This window comes from Alexandromys fortis, unplaced genomic scaffold, assembly GCF_014885135.2.
Source record: "Alexandromys fortis isolate MF-2015 unplaced genomic scaffold, M_Fortis_MF-2015_v1.1 scaffold_70, whole genome shotgun sequence".
NCBI lineage: Eukaryota > Metazoa > Chordata > Mammalia > Rodentia > Cricetidae > Alexandromys > Alexandromys fortis.
This window is the reverse complement of record NW_026067955.1, coordinates 1,089,448-1,107,397: the sequence shown is the minus strand read 5'-3', so window position 1 is coordinate 1,107,397 and position 17,950 is coordinate 1,089,448. Positions and strand designations below refer to the sequence as shown.

At 48.6% G+C, this 17,950-nt stretch overlaps 2 protein-coding genes and 1 long non-coding RNA gene across 3 annotated transcripts in view; 2 read left to right on the top strand and 1 right to left on the bottom strand.

The window, feature by feature from the left end:
- Window positions 1-17,950, top strand: part of Ccdc33 (coiled-coil domain containing 33) — a 100,896-nt gene that overhangs the window by 14,710 nt on the left and 68,236 nt on the right. Inside the window, exon 3 of the mRNA XM_050151813.1 lies at window positions 4,894-5,057. Coding sequence (XP_050007770.1) covers window positions 4,894-5,057 — 164 coding nt within the window. The remainder of the gene's footprint in view (window positions 1-4,893; window positions 5,058-17,950) is intronic.
- The window catches only part of Stra6 (signaling receptor and transporter of retinol STRA6), an 82,376-nt gene that overhangs the window by 49,279 nt on the left and 15,147 nt on the right, over window positions 1-17,950 (bottom strand). The window lies entirely within an intron of this gene.
- On the top strand, window positions 5,570-16,231 carry LOC126507432 (uncharacterized). Its single transcript, XR_007593524.1, has 2 exons — window positions 5,570-13,436; window positions 16,108-16,231. It is a non-coding gene; the product is annotated as an uncharacterized lncRNA (long non-coding RNA).

Genomic DNA, 17,950 nt, shown 5'->3' with positions numbered 1-17,950 from the left:
CTCCTGAGGGTGCCAGGAATCAATTTCCTAACTTTCTGCTTAGCTGGCCATGGCCCAAATACCCCCAAGCACCTCCACCCACAAAATCTCTCACTTCTGAGAGATACCCAGATTGCATACACCCACTCATATTTCCCCTACCCAGTCCAGACCCCAAAGTCAGTGTATGGCACCCATGGGACCACGCTGACAGACAGAGACTCAAGGCACCTGGGTCAGCTGCCAAGCATGGTGCTGATGCTAACTCCCAAGACCATTAAGTGAGCGCTCCTGCCCCCAAGAGGATGGGACGGCAAAAGACAAAGGTGAGGCTGGACCAGCAGCTGTCACAGCTGGGTGAGCTTGTCCTTGTTCTCCCATGGTGACAAAGGTGCTCCTTCTCTGGGCTTCAGTCACTGCTGTAAAGAGCTGTGGTTTAGATATCCTGTTCTCTGAGGCTCTCAGAGATGAAACGCAGTGTTCTCAAAGGTGGTTGCTACCTCGGCATGCTCTTGCCTGCGAGCCTGCTAATGTTGCCCACTGGCCACCATACAATCCTTGGTTGTATGGCTCTCTCTTCTCTTGCCTCATCCTTGCCTTTATCTTGAACACAGATCTGGACTTTCTGCAAAGAAGGGATGGAGGGGCAGCCTGCTTTGATCACTGATGTATCCCCTGCACTCGGATAGTGCACAGGACAGAGAAGTGCTCGATGAAGATTTGTGGAAGAAAACAAGAACCTATGGGGATGGGACCAGAGCCCTGAAACGCTCCTTGTATTTTGAGTCAGGGTCTCTCACTGAACCTGGAGCTCACTGATTGGCTAAACGGGCTGGCCAATGAGCTCCGGAGAAATAGGATGCTTTTCTATAGCCCCAACCCTATCAGTGCTGGGATCATGGAGTCAGGCTGCCACGTGCCCAGCTTTTATGTGGGTGCTGGGATCTGAATTCTGCTCCTCGTGTTTTTTTCAGGTTTTGTTGATTATTACCATGTATCTGGTGCTCAGACGAATGCCTGCCATGTAGTGGGTGCTCAATGAGGTTGTGCTAGCGGACCCTTCACCCCCCAGCCATGCCAAGCCAGCTCCCTCATTCTACTTCTTTTCCCATTGCTCAGCTCATCACTTTTTTAAAAACTGGAGTAATATTTCTAAATTTCAGTGCTCTTTGATTGTTAGAAATATTGTTTTATTATGCAGCTTTCTCTCCATCTTTTTTTTCTTTTCCTTTGCTTTCTGGTACATGGCCTCACTATGTGGTCATAGCTGGCCCCAAACTCAATATGCAGACCAGGGAAGCCTTCAGATTTGTGGTGATTCTCCTTCCTCTGCTTCCTAAGGGACAAATAGCATCCCAGGCATGAGTCACCAAGCCTGGTTATAATCAATACTGTAAGGCCTCCCTCCCCATGATTGAATGCAAGGGCCTGGTGCATGCCAGGCAGGCTCTCTACCTGCAAGCTCTCTCCCCAGCCTGCATTTTTAAAAACTGTACTCAAACCTATAAATTATCTTTCTTATGAGTTCTGACTTTTAACATATTTTTTTGTGTCTGTGGTGCTGATGATCCAGCCTGGGGCCTTGGAAATGCTCTGTATGTGCTCTCCCACTGAGTTGCTCCGCCGCCTTAGGTCAGAGTGTGAAAACTGCACCACCGCCCTGGGTCATAGTGCGAAAAAGGCGCTTCTGCGTCAGACACTGCGACTTCTTCCTGTCTCCAGTCAATCCCTAGGGCTGCAAGCCCTAGGGGCAGGCATAGTAACCCAGAAAAGGAGCCTGCATGAAGAAGCATGAAAAGAGGGGAGAGGTCTCATATCCTGAGTCCTTTTCCTTAGTAGAAAGGGGCCTTACCAGCTATCCCAGTGCCCGGGCAAGGTTGGTCATCAAAGCTAGAAGGATTGTGAAGTTCTGGTTTTCGTGTTGTTGCTGCTGCTGTTGCTGCTGCTGGCAGTGGTGGTGGTGACTGGGTGGTATGTGTGAGTGTGTGTGTGTGTGTGTGTGTGTGTGTGTGTGTGTGTGCAGAGTTCAGAGGATAACTTTTAGAAACTGGTGTTCTCCTACCATGTTCTAAAGCAAGAGCGCTCTTGTCGTTTCTGCCCATCCTACATGCCAGGGTAGTGACCTGTGGGTTTCTGGGCAGTTTTCTTGTCTCCATCTTGTCTTAGCAGTGCCAAGATTACAGACGCATGACACCTCATCTGACTTTGTGTGTGGGTCACAGGGATCTGACTCACATTGTCAGGCTTATGCTGCAGGAGTTTCTGCCCGCTGAGCCATCTCACTGGCCTGAGAGACCATTTTTTTTAAAGCCCAACATCAACCAGAGCCTAATAATTTGCCCAAATGGCATATCAGAGTCCCAAGACCCTCTCAGTTCAGCGTCGCTCTTGAGGGACAGCTTCTTCAGCTGGGGTGCTTTCAGATATGGACCCTTCTGGGAGAGAGAGATGGGCTTCTTAGCGTTCCATGTCTCTCCAGGTTGCTGGAAGAGCAGACAGGCTGGAGTGAGTCTGTCTCTTCCCTCTTCCTGGCAGGGCTGCCTGAAGCCTGACTTGTCAGCTGCTGGGTCCATCGCCCCCTCACACCCCACTCCTTCCTCAGACCTCCAATAGTGTCCCAAAGCAATGAGCCTTCTGGGATTCTCAAGGACATCTGCTGACTATTGTTGGTTTGTGGAGGACAAGTTTGTTTGCAAGGATGGACAAGACGTTGGGGTTAGCAGCTTGCAAGCCTGCCCAGGGCCCGAGCCCTAAGGGGTGGCCAAGGGAACTCTGCTTGGAAACTGGCAGGCTTTGTGCTTACCACCAGCCCATTGTCTGTGGTCTGTGAGACTGTAGTCTGCCGATTTCTGTATCTTAACAGCGCTGCATGGGTGAGTGAGAATGGGGCCTGAGAGGCTGTGATGAGCATGGAGTTCTGCTCTCGTGGAGAAAGATTCTCTGCCCAGGGTGAGCATCTTAACCCACAATTCCTCCTCACCATATAACCATATATATGACCTATATTAGATTATAATATATATGTATATATGGTTATATTAGGTTATAATATATATATAGTTATATTCCTCCACAAATTCTTCAGTGTAACCAGGGCAGAGAAAGGCAGATCACATTGGTCCTGATGCAAGGACAGGACACCATAAGGTAGGAAAGAGGCAAAGGGAAGGGGGCAGTCCAGGCTCATCACGCCTCTGCCCCCTACAGGCCATACCTTGGGCCCAGCCTCCCAGGCCCTAGGCCCAGCATCGTCATGGGCTGCATGCCTTCAGGCCTCATCAGGAGGTGCCTGCTTAGCAGCTGGCCTCAAGCACACACATGGAGCACACACATGAAGCACACACGTGAAGCACAGAACACAGGAAAGCAAATGGGCTGGGTGACCGCACTGTGGCCGGGCACACAGTGAGAACAGTGTGCTAGAAGGAAGTCCTCTGACTTCGGGGAGGCCCTGGTCTGTGAATGCTCCACCTAGCCGGGCTCCCCTCCCTTACACCTACCCTTACCATGCGGGAGGGGGGCGGGTACCTCCCCTCCACCCTCCCTTACTATGCAGAGGGATGGGTAACTTTCATCAACACCTCTGCAGATGGTGACAGGCCCTGCTGGGTCCTGTTGGGGGAGGGAGGGAGTTCAGTCCTCAGTCATAGGCAGAGGAGGAGTCTGCAGAACTGGGGTGTCTAAGGCTGGGAAGCCCTGTTCTCACCTCCTAATGAGACAACTTGTTAGGCAGGGACTGCAGCCTGCAGCAAGAGAGGGACGTGGCAGGGGATGTGGGCTTGGAGTCTTCTGGAAAGAGCCGCCCAGGCAAAGGGAATACCAGGACAAAGGCTGCGGTGCGGGGGTCAACTGGGGATGAATAAGGGAGTTGTGGCTCCTGTTGGGGTCACCCATGCAGTGCCAAGGCCCTGAAAATCGAGTTAAGCAGCCTTCACAAATGTTCCCAAGGCTAAACCATGCTGTTTCCTTTTCCCGTGCTAGGAGGCAGGAGGTTTCTGTCGGGCCCCAGCCCTCATTGTCCCATAGGATGTACATGAGATGCTAGGACCTGAGGAGCAGGTGGCATTGAGGAGTTACAGACAGAGGTACCCGCAGAAGCTTAAGGGAGACTGTGCCTGCAACAGGGGCATACCAAAGGCTAGGGAAGAAGCGCAAGAGAGACCCCAAAGGATAGACAGTGTATGAGGCAGAGGTAGGGAGGAAAATGGCTTCATGGGCTACTCTTCTGTGGTTCAGGAAGCAGGGTAATGCTACAGAGGGGAGAAGGTACTAGAAGGAATAGACAGTCATACCTATCCAGCCTCCAGACTACAACCTATATCCAGCCTCTTGCAGCCAAGAGTCTTGGTGAACACAGCTCAACACAAAATCATAGCATAGACTTACTTAAAACCTAAAACTTGTATTTTTTCAATTTTATTATTTGTATTTTATCGTGTGTGTGTGTGTGTGTATGTGTGTGTGTGTGTGTGTGACAGCAGGTGCATGTGGAGATCAGAAGGAAACCATTGTCGAGTCAGTTTTCTCTTCCCCAGGGGTTTCTGGACTCCGCCATGGGTCATCGGGCTAACACAGCAAAGGGTGAACCAACTGATGCACTTGTTCTTTGGCAACAAGGTCTCATGTAACCCAGGCTAGCCTCAAACTAAAGTAGCTAAAGATGCCCCTGAACTTTTGATCCTTTTGGTCCTCCTGCCTCTACCTCTTGAGGACTGGGAATATACATGTGTACCACCATCGGCAGGTTTTATAAAATTTCTTCCTGATGTTTTGTTTGTTTTATAATTAAATGCATGGTTGGTTCCTTAGCCAAAATTATAATGTCAAAAGCTTCCAAATGCTTGGTAGAGGTTATGGGTGATGGTAGGGAGTTTTCCGTCAGATGAGTGTGCTTAGCCCTGGCTCTCCCTACAGGTTCCTGGAGAACCAGTGGAACCCCTGGATACCTCTCCGGACCTAGATCCTGACACCAGCTACTTGGCTCCCTGTAATAAGGAGACTGTTGTGGTCACTCTGCATGGAGCTACTGACCTTCCTGCCAGCAAGGACGGCTCTGATCCAAGGCCCTATGTGATGGTGTAAGTTGCTACGGAAGCAGGGTTAGAGGTGAGGTTGGGTCTGGAAACAGAAACCAGCTGATGAATGTCTGGAAGCTGAACTCCTGAAGGGACTGTGGTACCCAGAGGTATCATACTAAGGCTGTACAAATGAGAAGCCTGTCCTGTTCCCTGCTGTGTGGTAATTGCTGTCAGGACTGAGCAGGGCCTGACCTCCCCAGGGCAAGGTCCATGTCTGTGGTGCCTATGCTGGGCTCAGTGTGGGACGTGGATGGTCAGGGGACCCGCTATAAGCACAGATCTGAGTTCTAGGACATCTGAAGTTTGTCTTAAGGAAAAAGAAAAAAGAACAAGGGCACATACAATAGAAACAGCACTCCTAAGAATGGGAATGTGTTCGAGAGCTGGAAAGGCAATCATGGAAAAACTCAGCATGGACTTGTTATCTTCTACTGGTCATTTACATCCCATCATGTATGGAACAGGCTTTTTTTTTTTTTTTTTTTTTTTTTTTTTTTTTTTTTTTTTTTTTTTTTTTTTTTTTTTTTTTTTGGAGTCCTGTGTGTTACATGAAGCCTGGGTAGGGAATGGCTTCCAGTGTTTCTTTACCAATGGGCTCTCTGGCGGCTTCAGTCTTTATGCAGCTTTCTGAAGTCCATCCTTACTCTCCTGCCACAGAAAGACTTGGGGTCTGCCTCTCCTGGCTTTTGGGGATCCCAAGAGGTTATACTGCTTGCAGGCACCTCTGTGGGCCCTTGCCCATTTCTGCCATGGGACTTCTCGTTCTTTAATGAATCTCTCTCTCTCTCTCTCCATTGTTGTTTAGCCTGGTGACCAGGGCCTGCTATGCCATGTCTGCTGCCCACCTCAGGAGCCTCATTTCTCCTCAAAGAGCATATGAGGCAACACCATAGCCAGCCAGCTTTCCCTCTGGAGGGGCATTACTACTATGCTAGAATGGGGGCTTTCTGGCTTCTGCAATCTCCCACAGTTCTACCTGACACCTCCCTGCCTGCACCTCTGTCTTAGTCCCTGCCTGCACCCCTGCCTGCACCCCTGCCTGCACCAGGCACTTCCCACCCACTGCTCAGTCCCTTTGGAGAATGCCTGCCCCAGCCCTCCTGCACACAACACTGATTCTTCACCTTCAAAGCATTCTTCCTGCCTCCTCCTCCAGGCAGTCAGATCTACCAGGGTAGATCCCCTAGCAACGGCAACACACGTGTGTCTCTAGTCTGTCCCCAGAACAGAGGCTTCTTGCAGATCTCAGGTCTTATTCTCCATTTCTCCAGCCGTGCACCCAACATGGTCACAGACTAATGGACCTAGGATGCAAAACTTGACTAAGATGACAAGCAGCCCTTCTCCCACCCCCTCTCCCACGAGAGGCTGTGCTGAAGAACAACAGGTGAAGAAGCTCTTGCCTGGTTGGCCCAGAAAAACCCCACTAGCCCCAGCCCAGCTTTTTGCCCTCCCCTCCCCCAACTCCATTTCTTAAGCAGGGAAGGGACAGGTGGCGGAAAGCTGCTTGGCGGGAGGTTGGTTTCTATTGAGAAATGTCCCTCAGCTTCTCAGCTATTTCCATAAACCAATTATCACTGATCATCTCAGGAGATTGAGGCCCTGCTTGTCACCAATCCAGCCGGGCTGTGAAGGGGAGGGTAGCTGGATGGCTGTGTTGCTCCAAGACCCTTGCCCCATCACCCTGTTGCCATAGGAACATGCAAGGGAGGGGAGTCTAGGGGACATGAGCCTGGATAGGAGTGTGAAGCGCTGAGAACATCCTGGTTCCTCTGACCCACCAGCACAGCATGCAGTGTAAAAAGTGGGAGGCATGCATCCCTGCTTCCTTTTTCATGACGGGAGCAGGGTCTGTGCCAGGCTCCAGCCTGGTCCCAGAGCTCCAGGCTGAGCTGCCAGCAGCTCCGAGTGGTGCTAATGAGATGCAAATGAAAAGAAGAAGGGAGGGCTTCTGGGAATGAAGGCCCAGCTGCCAGGACCTAGAGCTGGCTTTCAGTGCTAACCCCCAGCCCCAGGTAGGACTCCCACAGGGAGGAACAAGAACTCCCAGGTCTCTAGAGTTGGGCCCTAGACCCCAGGAAGAGTTTGTCGTCTTCCCAGAAATGATTACAATATAGAACAACAAAGTATGCAATAAGAAAGTCCACTAAAATCTTTTCTCATATGGATATTTCAATGTGTGTGTTTTTTTAATTATAAACATTTGAATGTAAAATCTGAAACTGTTAAGATCTACAAGTAAACAGCTTCCCCTAGGATCCTTACATTGGTCTTGGCAATGATTTTTTTTTAATTTGACATCAAAAGTATAAGCAATGAAAGCAAAATAAACAAGTGGGTGACAAGAAGTTTAAAGGCTCCGTGCAGCAAAGCAAAACCTCCACTGACTTGAAGAAACAGAATGGGCTAAAACACGTGCACACCACACATCTAACAAGGAGCCAACCCCCAGAGCGTATGGAGAGCTACACCCTCCAGTACCAGAAAAACCAACTGGATTTTGAAAAAGGGCCCTGATAAGGCAGCACACACTTTTGATCCCAGATACAAAGAGGCAGAGGCCAGTAGATCTCAGGAAGTTCAGGACAGCCTGGTCTATAAAATGAGCTCCAGAGCAGCCAGGGACACAAAATGAGGCCCCGTCTCAAAACAACAACAACAAGGAAAACCAAAGCAATAAGAGGCAGAGGAGCCTAGAAGTATAGCTCCAAGATAGAGTGCTTGCCTAACATATACCACACCCTGTGTTTGATCCCCGGCCAAACCTAGCTTGTCAGCACTTGGCCACTGGGGAAGATCAGAAGTTCAAGGCTATTATCCTTGGCTCTGCAGTGAACTCAAAACTAGCCCACACTGCACAAGACTCTCTTAAATAAGCGCAGATAACTCGGTGACAGGTGACAGGAAAAGGTGTCCAGCATTGCTTATCACCTAAGATGTCCAAGTCAGGACCTGAAGGCCATCCCACCCATACCCGTTAAGTGGGTTGTTATCAGAAAGACAAGAAGTAGCCAAAACAGGGGCACTTGGGATGACTCAGAAGGTAAAAGTGTTTGTCACCAAGTGTGACAATTGGAGTTCAACCCTGGAACCCACATATAAGAGAGAACTGATTCCCACAAGTTATTCTCTGACCATACAGACACCATGGCCCATGTGCCACTCCACACCATGAACACTCAGATAAACAAAATTAATGGTTAATTAATTAAATGCAATAAAATTGCAAATATTGGTGAGAATGTGGAAGAAAGGAAATCGCTCTACACTATGGCTAGAAATGCAGATTCATACAGTGGAAAACACCATGGATGCTCCTCAGACATTAAAAATAGGATTAGTGTAGATCAATCCCACCTCTGTATACATATCCAAAGGAAATGAAGTCAGTAGCGTGAAGCAATGTCTGCATCCCTGTATTATAGCATCATCACATGAAGAGATGGAATAAACTTAAACATCTGCCCATCAATGAATGGGGAAATTACATGCACACACATTCACACATACACACATATGCACATACATACACGTGTCATGTGTAACTTCCTCTAACACGGAAGGCATAATGTTAAGTTAAAGAAGCCAGATGTATAAAGAGAAATACCACATTATTTCTTTTAATGTGGAATCTTGTTGAATTCGCAAAACAGAGAGTAGAAGGATGGTGCCAGGATCTAGGGAGGGGGAAAATAGGGAGATGTCAGAGAGTCCAAACATCTACCTACAAGGTGAATACATTTGGGGATCTACTCTACAGTACGGCAACTGTAGTTAATATTGCGTTGTAGACTTTAATGTGGTGAGTTTTTGGCACACCCACCACATACACACAAAAGGATAACTGTGAAGGGGTAGGTGTGTTAGCTTGATTGCATGGTATCGTTCATAGTAGGTAAGTATGTCAAATCCTTCTATATATTTCTAAAATATATTCTTTTTACTTTCCAATGATACCCCAATTAGGTCAGGATATATATATATATTTCTTACTCCATATATAACTTCTTACTACAAGCATTTTTACTTTGCTTTCTGATGTCCTGTGTCTAGTCATCCAGCTTGGCTTACTGAGTTCTGCCTATCCATGTTGGCCCACCTCAGGTCAGGGTGGGGACTCTGGGTCCTTATCTGAGATTTCTTCTATCTTCTTTGGCTTTATTGCTCTTCCAGTAAGCAGATTTATAGTTGAGGTACTGGGTAGAACACGAACCTCAAGCTGCTCACTCATCTGCTTCAGTAGTGGGAGCTGCCAAGGGTTCAGGTCACTTTACCCCTCTGTAGACATTAGCCCCAGCCAGTCCAGTTACCACAGCTATCTAGCCAACTAGGTTCAGTGGCTTATTTTTTGGTTCTGCAAGTCTCTATTCAAGCCACCTTCCAATCCCACCCCATGGCAACAATTCTCTCTTTAGTTCCTTGTGGGCACAGTACCTCAACTACATCCAAGGGACATCTCATCTGTACGGTCCCCCAGTAACTCTAGTGATACATGATTAATATTGGGGTTCAACCTGAATATCTACAAAGCAAAACAGACAGCCACTGACTCTTACTTCAACCTCAGTCAGAAATAGAGATCCTGCCTCCAGGAATCTCAGAATGAGACTATGTCTGAGAGCTGTCTCCTCCTGTTTTATAATCATCTCTAGTTCTGGGATTAAAGGTGTGCACCCCTGGGATTAAAGGGATGTACCGCCTGGTTTCTATGGCAACTAGTGTGGCTACTGGGATTAAAGGTGTGTTACCACTGCCTGGTCTGCAAGGCTGACCAATGAGGCTGTTTTACTCTCTGATCTTCAGACCAACTTTATTAAAATACAAATGAAATGCCACTACACACTAGTCCCTGGTGACCACTCACTGTCCTTCGAGCCCTTTCTTCTCTTGGCTCTTAGATACCTTACTCACACTTCCTCTGTGGCCTTGCTCCACCTGCCTACTGCACAGCATTAAGTGTTGGCCCACCTTGTTTCCTCCAAGGCTACACATTTCTGATAATCTCCATGCCGTCTCGTGCCCGTCCTGACATCAAGAATCCCATCCTGGCCCATCCAGTCTATCTATGTCCTAGAGCACCAAAGCCCCCTCCCCTCATCTCTTGAATTTGGTCATGTCTCTCCACCACCCAACAGGCCACTATGCTTTCTCACCTGTTCTAGGTACATCTAATCTTGCTCATTTGCCAAGTTCCTTCTAAGGGAGGTTTCCCTTTGCTGTTGTGGCATCAGATTACCAAAAGTGACCCCATGGCTCCTTACTGTTCCCAGACGAAGAGAACTCCAGGCCCAGTATGGCTGAGTCTTCACTAGTTGGCTCTTTCAGGTTCCCAGCAGCAGGACTCCCCTTTTCTATCTTTGCCCCAGCCATAATAGGCATCCTCCAGTCCTTACCTGTTCCCTCACACCCCAAGCCTTTGTATTCCTCTTCCAACCTCACCTCCAAAAAGAGACCCCTGATCTCCCAGGCCAGCTTTTTCCCCATTGCCTACCTCCGCAGTACTATAGACTTCCACGGTGATACAGCTCTGCCTTCCTATGAGACCCCTGATCTCCTAGGCCAGCTTTTCCCCATTGCCTACCTCCGCAGTACTATAAACTTCCACGGTGATACAGCTCTGGCTTCGTATCATTAGTTACTTTCTGTTCATCAGGTCTTACTGATTCTAAGAGCAACCACCAGGGTATTAGGTCTCTTTTGCTCACTGTTCTTTCCCCATTACAAAACCCATGTGATGTAGGAAGCTGGAAGCTAGTAATTGCTGTATGTGTATATGTATGTATGTATGTATGTATGTGTCTGTATGTAACACTGTTCTCACTTGCTGTGTGACTTTGGGAAAGTTACTTCACATCTTCATGCCCGAATGCCTCATGTGGGAGTGTCTGAAGAGTCCTGAGGATGGTAGAACCAGGGCGATGCTGGCAGGTCCAGCGCAAAATACAGGGTAAGGACTCCTCAGCTAGCTCACTCACGCTGGGCACATGAAACCCACCATACAAAAGGTTCAGGGTAGTAGAAAGAAATCAAACTGGGGTCAGAAAGACCCAGAGTCTGGCCCACTGCCCCTGCCTTTTAGTCCTTGGTCTTCAAAGTCTCGGTCTTTCCATGGACCAGGATATGAATGCTGGCCTCCATGTTGGTACAGGCCTAGTAGGCTGGCTTTCTCTCTTGCCTGGGAAACTGTCTGTTCTTTAGAACCCTCACTGTATTGCACAAGGCAGACTCCACACCCAGGTCTGCTGGACCAGTGCCAGGCCCCAGGTCTCCCCTAACTTGTCCAGTACCTATCTCCCAGCCTGGCACAGACAGACCTGTCAGTCACAGTCCAGCATGGACCGGGAAGGCAATGGACCTGACAGGTGGGGTACCCCAATGGGCCGTATCAGGGAGCACCAGGAGATGGCCTGTGAGTTCTGACTCCTGGCCAAGGGCTGGGGAAGGACTGCCAGTGCTGGCAGCTGCTGCCTTGGCTGCCTGCTGCCCTGAGCTAATGAGTGGGGCAGAGCCAGCCTGGGAGGTCCAGGCCTGGCCTCGCTGAGCTGAGCTGAGGGTGAGAAACAGGTCAGGGTTAGTCAGTTAGTCATAGGCAGGCGTGAGGCCCGACCCTGGTCCACACTGAGCCTGATCTTGGTCACAGATGGTCCCGACCCTTGTGACTACTTGGAAAGGACATTGGAAGTAGACAGTAGAGGTCCCAGCAAGCAGAGAGTTAAGAACTGCATGTTTAAGATGAATGCACCCAGAGAGTGTGTAGTTTTCAGGCCTCATCTTACAGTTCAGGGTGTTTCTAGGATCCTTGTGGTCTCACAGTAGATGGGAGACCCAGCCTGTGCTCTGAACCTACCTGCCCTGCATTGGCCAATAAGTCACAGAGGGCAAGAATCTGAGCAGAGAAGTTAGAAGTCCAGGATGACTCATAGGTGACCTCTGCCTCGGCTACTCTAGAGTTGAACTTAGCAAAACTAACACTAATAGTGACCATACTTGAGGGAGAGTCCCAGGAAGAAAGCAGACCTCATGAGTAACTTTGTTCTATTTTAAACACACCAACGATCCAGTTCCCTATACATTCCTAACCACAGGGCCCTGGGGGGGAGGGGGAAGTGACATTGTCCCTTCAAAGTAGCCAAGAAGGCTGAAGCCCTGAACAGTGAGGGACTGGGCTGAGGAGACAATCAGGCTGTAGAGTGGAGCAGACAAAGGTACCAATTCCCATCTGACCTCTGACTCTAGAAGAGATCAAGGCTCCTTGTCTCCCAGAAGGAGGCCCTGGGGAGAGAGACAAGGCTGGGGAGTAGATCCTGGGTGGGCCCTGGGACTCCATCATCCTGCAAGGCCCCAGCCCTGTAGCTTACTTAATTTCCTGCCCACACCTGCTCTCCATATGGTTTCACTTCCGAAACTCACAGCCTCCAAATTTTTGTTCTGTAAGAACCTCCCTATGTCCCAGGGCTGTAAACACAGCTGGTAGCAGTGGATAAAGTAGGGCTGGCCTGGGACACCCCACCCCAGCCAGACTGTAGTTAGGAGCATTCTTTCCAGATGTTCCCCCACCGGCCCAGCACAAGGCCCCTGAGGTCTCCTTCTGCACTGAACATTCATTCAGCCCCTGACAGTAGGACTCTCTCCAGGACACCAGACTCCTGAGAATCAGCCTGGAGGGCAATGCTGCCCAACAGAAGCAAGCATGCTTGAGGAAAGGGCAAGGAGCAGGGCAGGGAGAGCTCTTTCTGGAGTCCATGGGTCACGGATGCCTAGGCTCCACAGCTTCTTACTGAGCATGTGCTGAATGCCTACCGGGCTACTCCCTCCCCAGACACCGTAGACAGCTGGGAGTTTGGGCTTCCCTCTTAACTTTGTTAAGAGCTCCACCTGTCCTTGCCTCTTCCCTGTGTGTGACACTCTCCACCCAGCCACACAGCTTCCCTCAGAAGGGGCTTCACTAACAATTCCAAAGTCCACCCCTTCAGGGCCAGACCTGTGACATAATCCTGAGGTCATTGCTGTGTGATGTCATATTGTGTAGCAGAGCCTGGCAAAGCCAAGGGCCCTGGCTCCCTCAGAGCACACCCCCACCGGAACAACCGCCTACTGATTTCTGATTTGGGGAAACTGGGGTTTGTCTCCACTGTGTTGAAATCTAGATTTCTGTGTGAAACCCAGAGTTTGCAATGCAGGCCAAACTTGGTCAGCTAGAATCTACAGCGGTCCCTTTAGATTCCCCTGATGTGGGAGTGATTTCTTATTAATAAAGAAACTGCCTTGGCCCATTTTATTGGATAGAAAATTAGGTAGGCGGAGTAGACAGAGGAGAATGCTGGGAAAAAGAAGCTGTGTGAGGAGTCGCCATGGTTCTCCCGTTCCAGACAGACGCAGGTTAAGATCCTCCCTGGTAAGCCAGCTCGTGGGCTACACAGAATATTAGAAATGGGTTAGAACAATATGTAAGAGCTAGCCATAAGGAACTGGAACTATCCGGGCCAGGCAGTGTTTGAAAGAATACAGTTTCCGTGTAATTATTTCTGGGTATAAGCTAGCCATGCGGGCGGCCGGGTGCCGGGGACGCAGCCCTGCCGCTCCTATTTCAACAGATGGCGCCCAGACGTGATGGGCTAAATCCACTTAAAAACCTGAGAAGGCTTAAAAATAAGGGAGAGAGAGTTTAACACAGATTTTTGCTGTTTTGTTGGTGGCGTGCTGTAGAGAGATTCCTGATTCAGCAACAACAGCAGAAAAATAAGCTACATCATTTTAAAGCGCGGCTTCCTGGGGGCTGTGCTGCCAGCATGAACTCTGGCTTTAAAGCATTTCAAGGCTTTTATGGGACTGGATGTTTGTGTTCCGCTTGGGATCGGAGGAGAGTGCTCTGAGACCGTGCAGATGGCTCAGAGCTCCCCGCCTGCACCTGGGCAGAAGGCAGAATCAAGCTTAGGCAGGCGGAAGAGCATGGCGGATTCCTGCCGCTATACAGAGACGCATTTTCAGACTGCGCAGTGCTCTGCATGTCAGATTTGGCTGTAACTTGGATGAAAAGAGTTTCTGTGCTGCACACTCAGTCTCAGAGTTAAACTGCTGAGTGCGGCTCCAATGTGGACTTGCTGTGTGCCTGAAACTGTGAATGGTTCAGGGGCACCAAATGACTCTGAGGCAGGAGCGGCTGCTCCATGCTGAACTGTGCTGATCTCAGGCAGGAACTACCGTAATTACCTTAAAACCGTGCAGTTAAGGTTTAGACTGGGCAGGACACAGGCAGTACCGTATTACCTGTAAATGGTGCAACTTAAGTTTTTAAGAAATGCTTAACATTTTAAGAAATGCTCCTGTATAGTAAAGAAATTACAGATTCACAATAAAACAGATTCAGACACTGTTGGATAAATGTACGTAGGCTTGGGAAAGAGAAGAAAAAGAATATAAAGAATAAAGTTAATGTCTTAAAAAGAAAAAGGGTAAAGTCTTTAAAGAGACAGAGTACAGAAGTACAGAGAGTTATAGATTAAAAGAAATAAAGAAAAATAAGCCACGTAAAAATGGAAAATTCACAGAGAGTCTGGATTATGTACATTGTGTTTTCTTTAAAATTTTTGACTGTGAAGGAGCTAAGTACAGAGAGACATTTCGTTACATGGGCTGCCAAGCTAAACCAAAATGGATATAAGGGTATTACGATTTCAAAATTTGGGTCTAAGGATATGATGCTTTGGAGAGGGTCTTCTTTTGTTTTTGCAGAGGATGAGACCCTGTGGATTGCATCTATTCCGATTTGGTATGATAGACCACGCCCTCCTGAAAGGTTGCTGTGAACACCCTCAAAAAATTGCTTCGCTCAATTGCCAACTGAGATGAAACTAGCACACAGGTTATATCATGAACAACCTAATTAACGACGCCCCTATTCAGCAGGAAGCAGTTTGTAGAGAAAAAACTACGCCCATGTTCCCAAATATTGTTTATAAATGTTCTTTTACATTTAAAGGGGGATATGATATAGATATGAATAATTTGCATTGGTATGGATTTTAAGGTCAATTTTGTTATATGTATATGTATTTTTGATCTTGATTAAGGTATTGTGATTGTGTAGTTCATTTAAAAATGTAATGTATAATTAGGAAATATAGGTTGTTAATGGATAATCATCGCTAATACTTAAGCTTGTAGTCATGTTAGTTAGATTTTCTAGATATATAGAGAGATATTTTAGTTAGATAGGCATTCTTCATATCTTTCAAAGGCTGCAGAATATGGCATTTAAGATATTTTAATAACTTAGGGTTTTTCATGACAATGAGACACATTTGCTCCTGGCAGCACCAATCTATTTCAAGAGGAAGATGGGCATCGAAGAGAATCCTTATGGAGTTTGATAGCCATTTGGGCAAGAAACTGCTCTTGCCTGGACTGTTGCATAAACTGGACACAGAGAACCCGCAGAGAGAGGACTGCTGAACTTGCCTAAAGGTGAGATGACCTTTTGGGGTTCCTGCTTCATGAAAGAGTCTGTGAGACATTCTGCAGGACACAGCAAAAAGTGACTGAACTGTCTTTGGAATTTCTTGCTTGATGAGAATGTCTGCTGGATACTATGGGCCTGTAGGCCGAAGATGGATGCCCCAACGGTACAGAGGAACTTTGGGTGACTGTCCAGGCAGCGAGATGTCTCTGTCATTTCTAGAGTTTTCTTATTTCTTGTTTGATAGGTAATATTATATCCTTCTGGAGTCTTTGATGGAGTTGAAGAATGGTTAGTTATAGTTTTCCTTAGTTATGATAAGAGATAAAATAGATATAAATATTGTAACTGTAATTCTTACTTGATAACTGTTTTGTTATATGTAATTTTACTATGTTAAAGTTAAAGCCTTTCTTTTTTGTTTAAACAGAAAAAGGGGAAATGATGTGGGAGTGATTTCTTATTAATAAAGAAACTGCCTTGGCCCATTTTATTGGATAGAAAATTAGGTAGGCGGAGTAGACAGAGGAGAATGCTGGGAAAAAGAAGCTGTGTGAGGAGTCGCCATGGTTCTCCCGCTCCAGACAGACGCAGGTTAAGATCCTCCCTGGTAAGCCAGCTCGTGGGCTACACAGAATATTAGAAATGGGTTAGAACAATATGTAAGAGCTAGCCAATAAGAAACTGGACCTAGCCGGCCAGGCAGTGTTTGAAAGAATACAGTTTCCGTGTAATTATTTCTGGGTATAAACTAGCCATGTGGGCGGCCGGGTGCCGGGGACGCAGCCCTGCCTCTCCTATTTCAACATTCCCCCACCCCCACACGCACACATCTCAGACTTAATGCCACATCCAGCTTTGTGGGCTGGTGGTCTCCTGCCAGGAGAGTGACTTCCCCTGGCACTGTCCCTTGTGGGAGCGGGCATTGTCTCTTCTTGAGGTCTCCCTTTTTCTCATTTCCAGGATGGCCAGTTTCCCTTCCCCGCCTCAGCTATTGCTAGTCTCCACACCTGCAAATACTGCTTCAGGCTCCACTGTGGCCTGTTCTGTGCACCCCTTCTCTCCTCGGAGCCTCTTCTGACCGAGCACCCTCACACTGCACTGTGAAAGCCCCAGAAGCCCTGGGTCCAGCCCTCTCCTCAGCCCTGGGAATGAACAGAGCCACCTCACCCTATCTGGTGCCGTTAACTACAGGGCACCGCTAGTGGAGGGAGTGTTTAAGGAACAAGTCTGGACCCACGGCAGTGGAGCCAGGACCAGAACTCAGATGCAGAGCTCTGCACCGGAACCCCAGTCCACCTCCCTGGCCTTCAGTGGCACCAGTGGCATCCTCAGAAAGCTGTGGGGTTTATCTCTGGAAAGGATAAAGGGTAGAATTCCTCTCCTGTTCCCACAAGAAGGGGACTAGGAGGGGGGGCAGGCGGATGTGACCCCGTCTTCCCAGACATCTTGAGACCCCATGGACAGCCCTCTGGGTGCTGTGAAGGTGTTGGAGGAATTTGATCCAAAAACTAGCTCAGAACTGTGGCTGGGAACTCGGAGGATGGTCTGCGTGCCCAGCAAAAATAGAGCCAAGGCCCAGCTATGAGGCCCTGTGGTAACAGGCAAGGATCTGGGCTGGACCCCTGAAGAGATCCTATAGCCAGGCTTTACTTCTGCCATCTTTAAGGCTAGTCCACTGGGACAGCCCTTGGAATCTGAGCTTGCCTTCTGCTCCCAGGGCAGAGCTAGGAGCCGATGCAGTACAGGCAGGGTTCCAGCCTCTGAGCCAAGGGTGCCCAGCACAGCTTTAGGAAAGGAGCTACCCCCGTGGGCCTTTCCACCACCATCCCTTGTCCTCATTCACACTGAGTTGGGACCCACTGGCCAAGACTGGGACATAAGATATGAACACCTGACATGGCCAGTCAAGTCCCCACTCCTGAAGTCAGTAATGTACATGGGAGGAAGGAGATGGAAGGTGACATCAGCCCCACTCCTTTGTCCTCTGTCCACAGTCTTCTAGTCCCCAGCATTCTGGCAAGGAGATAGCCCAGACCTCAGTCCCCAGCATTCGGGCAAGGAGATAGCCCAGACCTCAGTCCCCAGCATTCGGGCAAGGAGATAGCCCAGACCTCAGTCCCCAGCATTCGGGCAAGGAGATAGCCCAGACCTCAGTCCCCAGCATTCGGGCAAGGAGATAGCCCAGACCTCAGTCCCCAGCATTCGGGCAAGGAGATAGCCCAGACCTCAGTCCCCAGCATTCGGGCAAGGAGATAGCCCAGACCTCAGAACTAGGAATAATAAATCTGAACATTCAGGAAGAACTCTGAGGCTGGGAAGTTCACCCCAGTGTCTGGCCTGGGTCCCCTGCTTACAGAGGCAAGGGGATACTAGAAGAGAGGATCGTCGATGACTGATGTGTTGAGAATCTCTCAAGACATGAGACCTTCTAAAG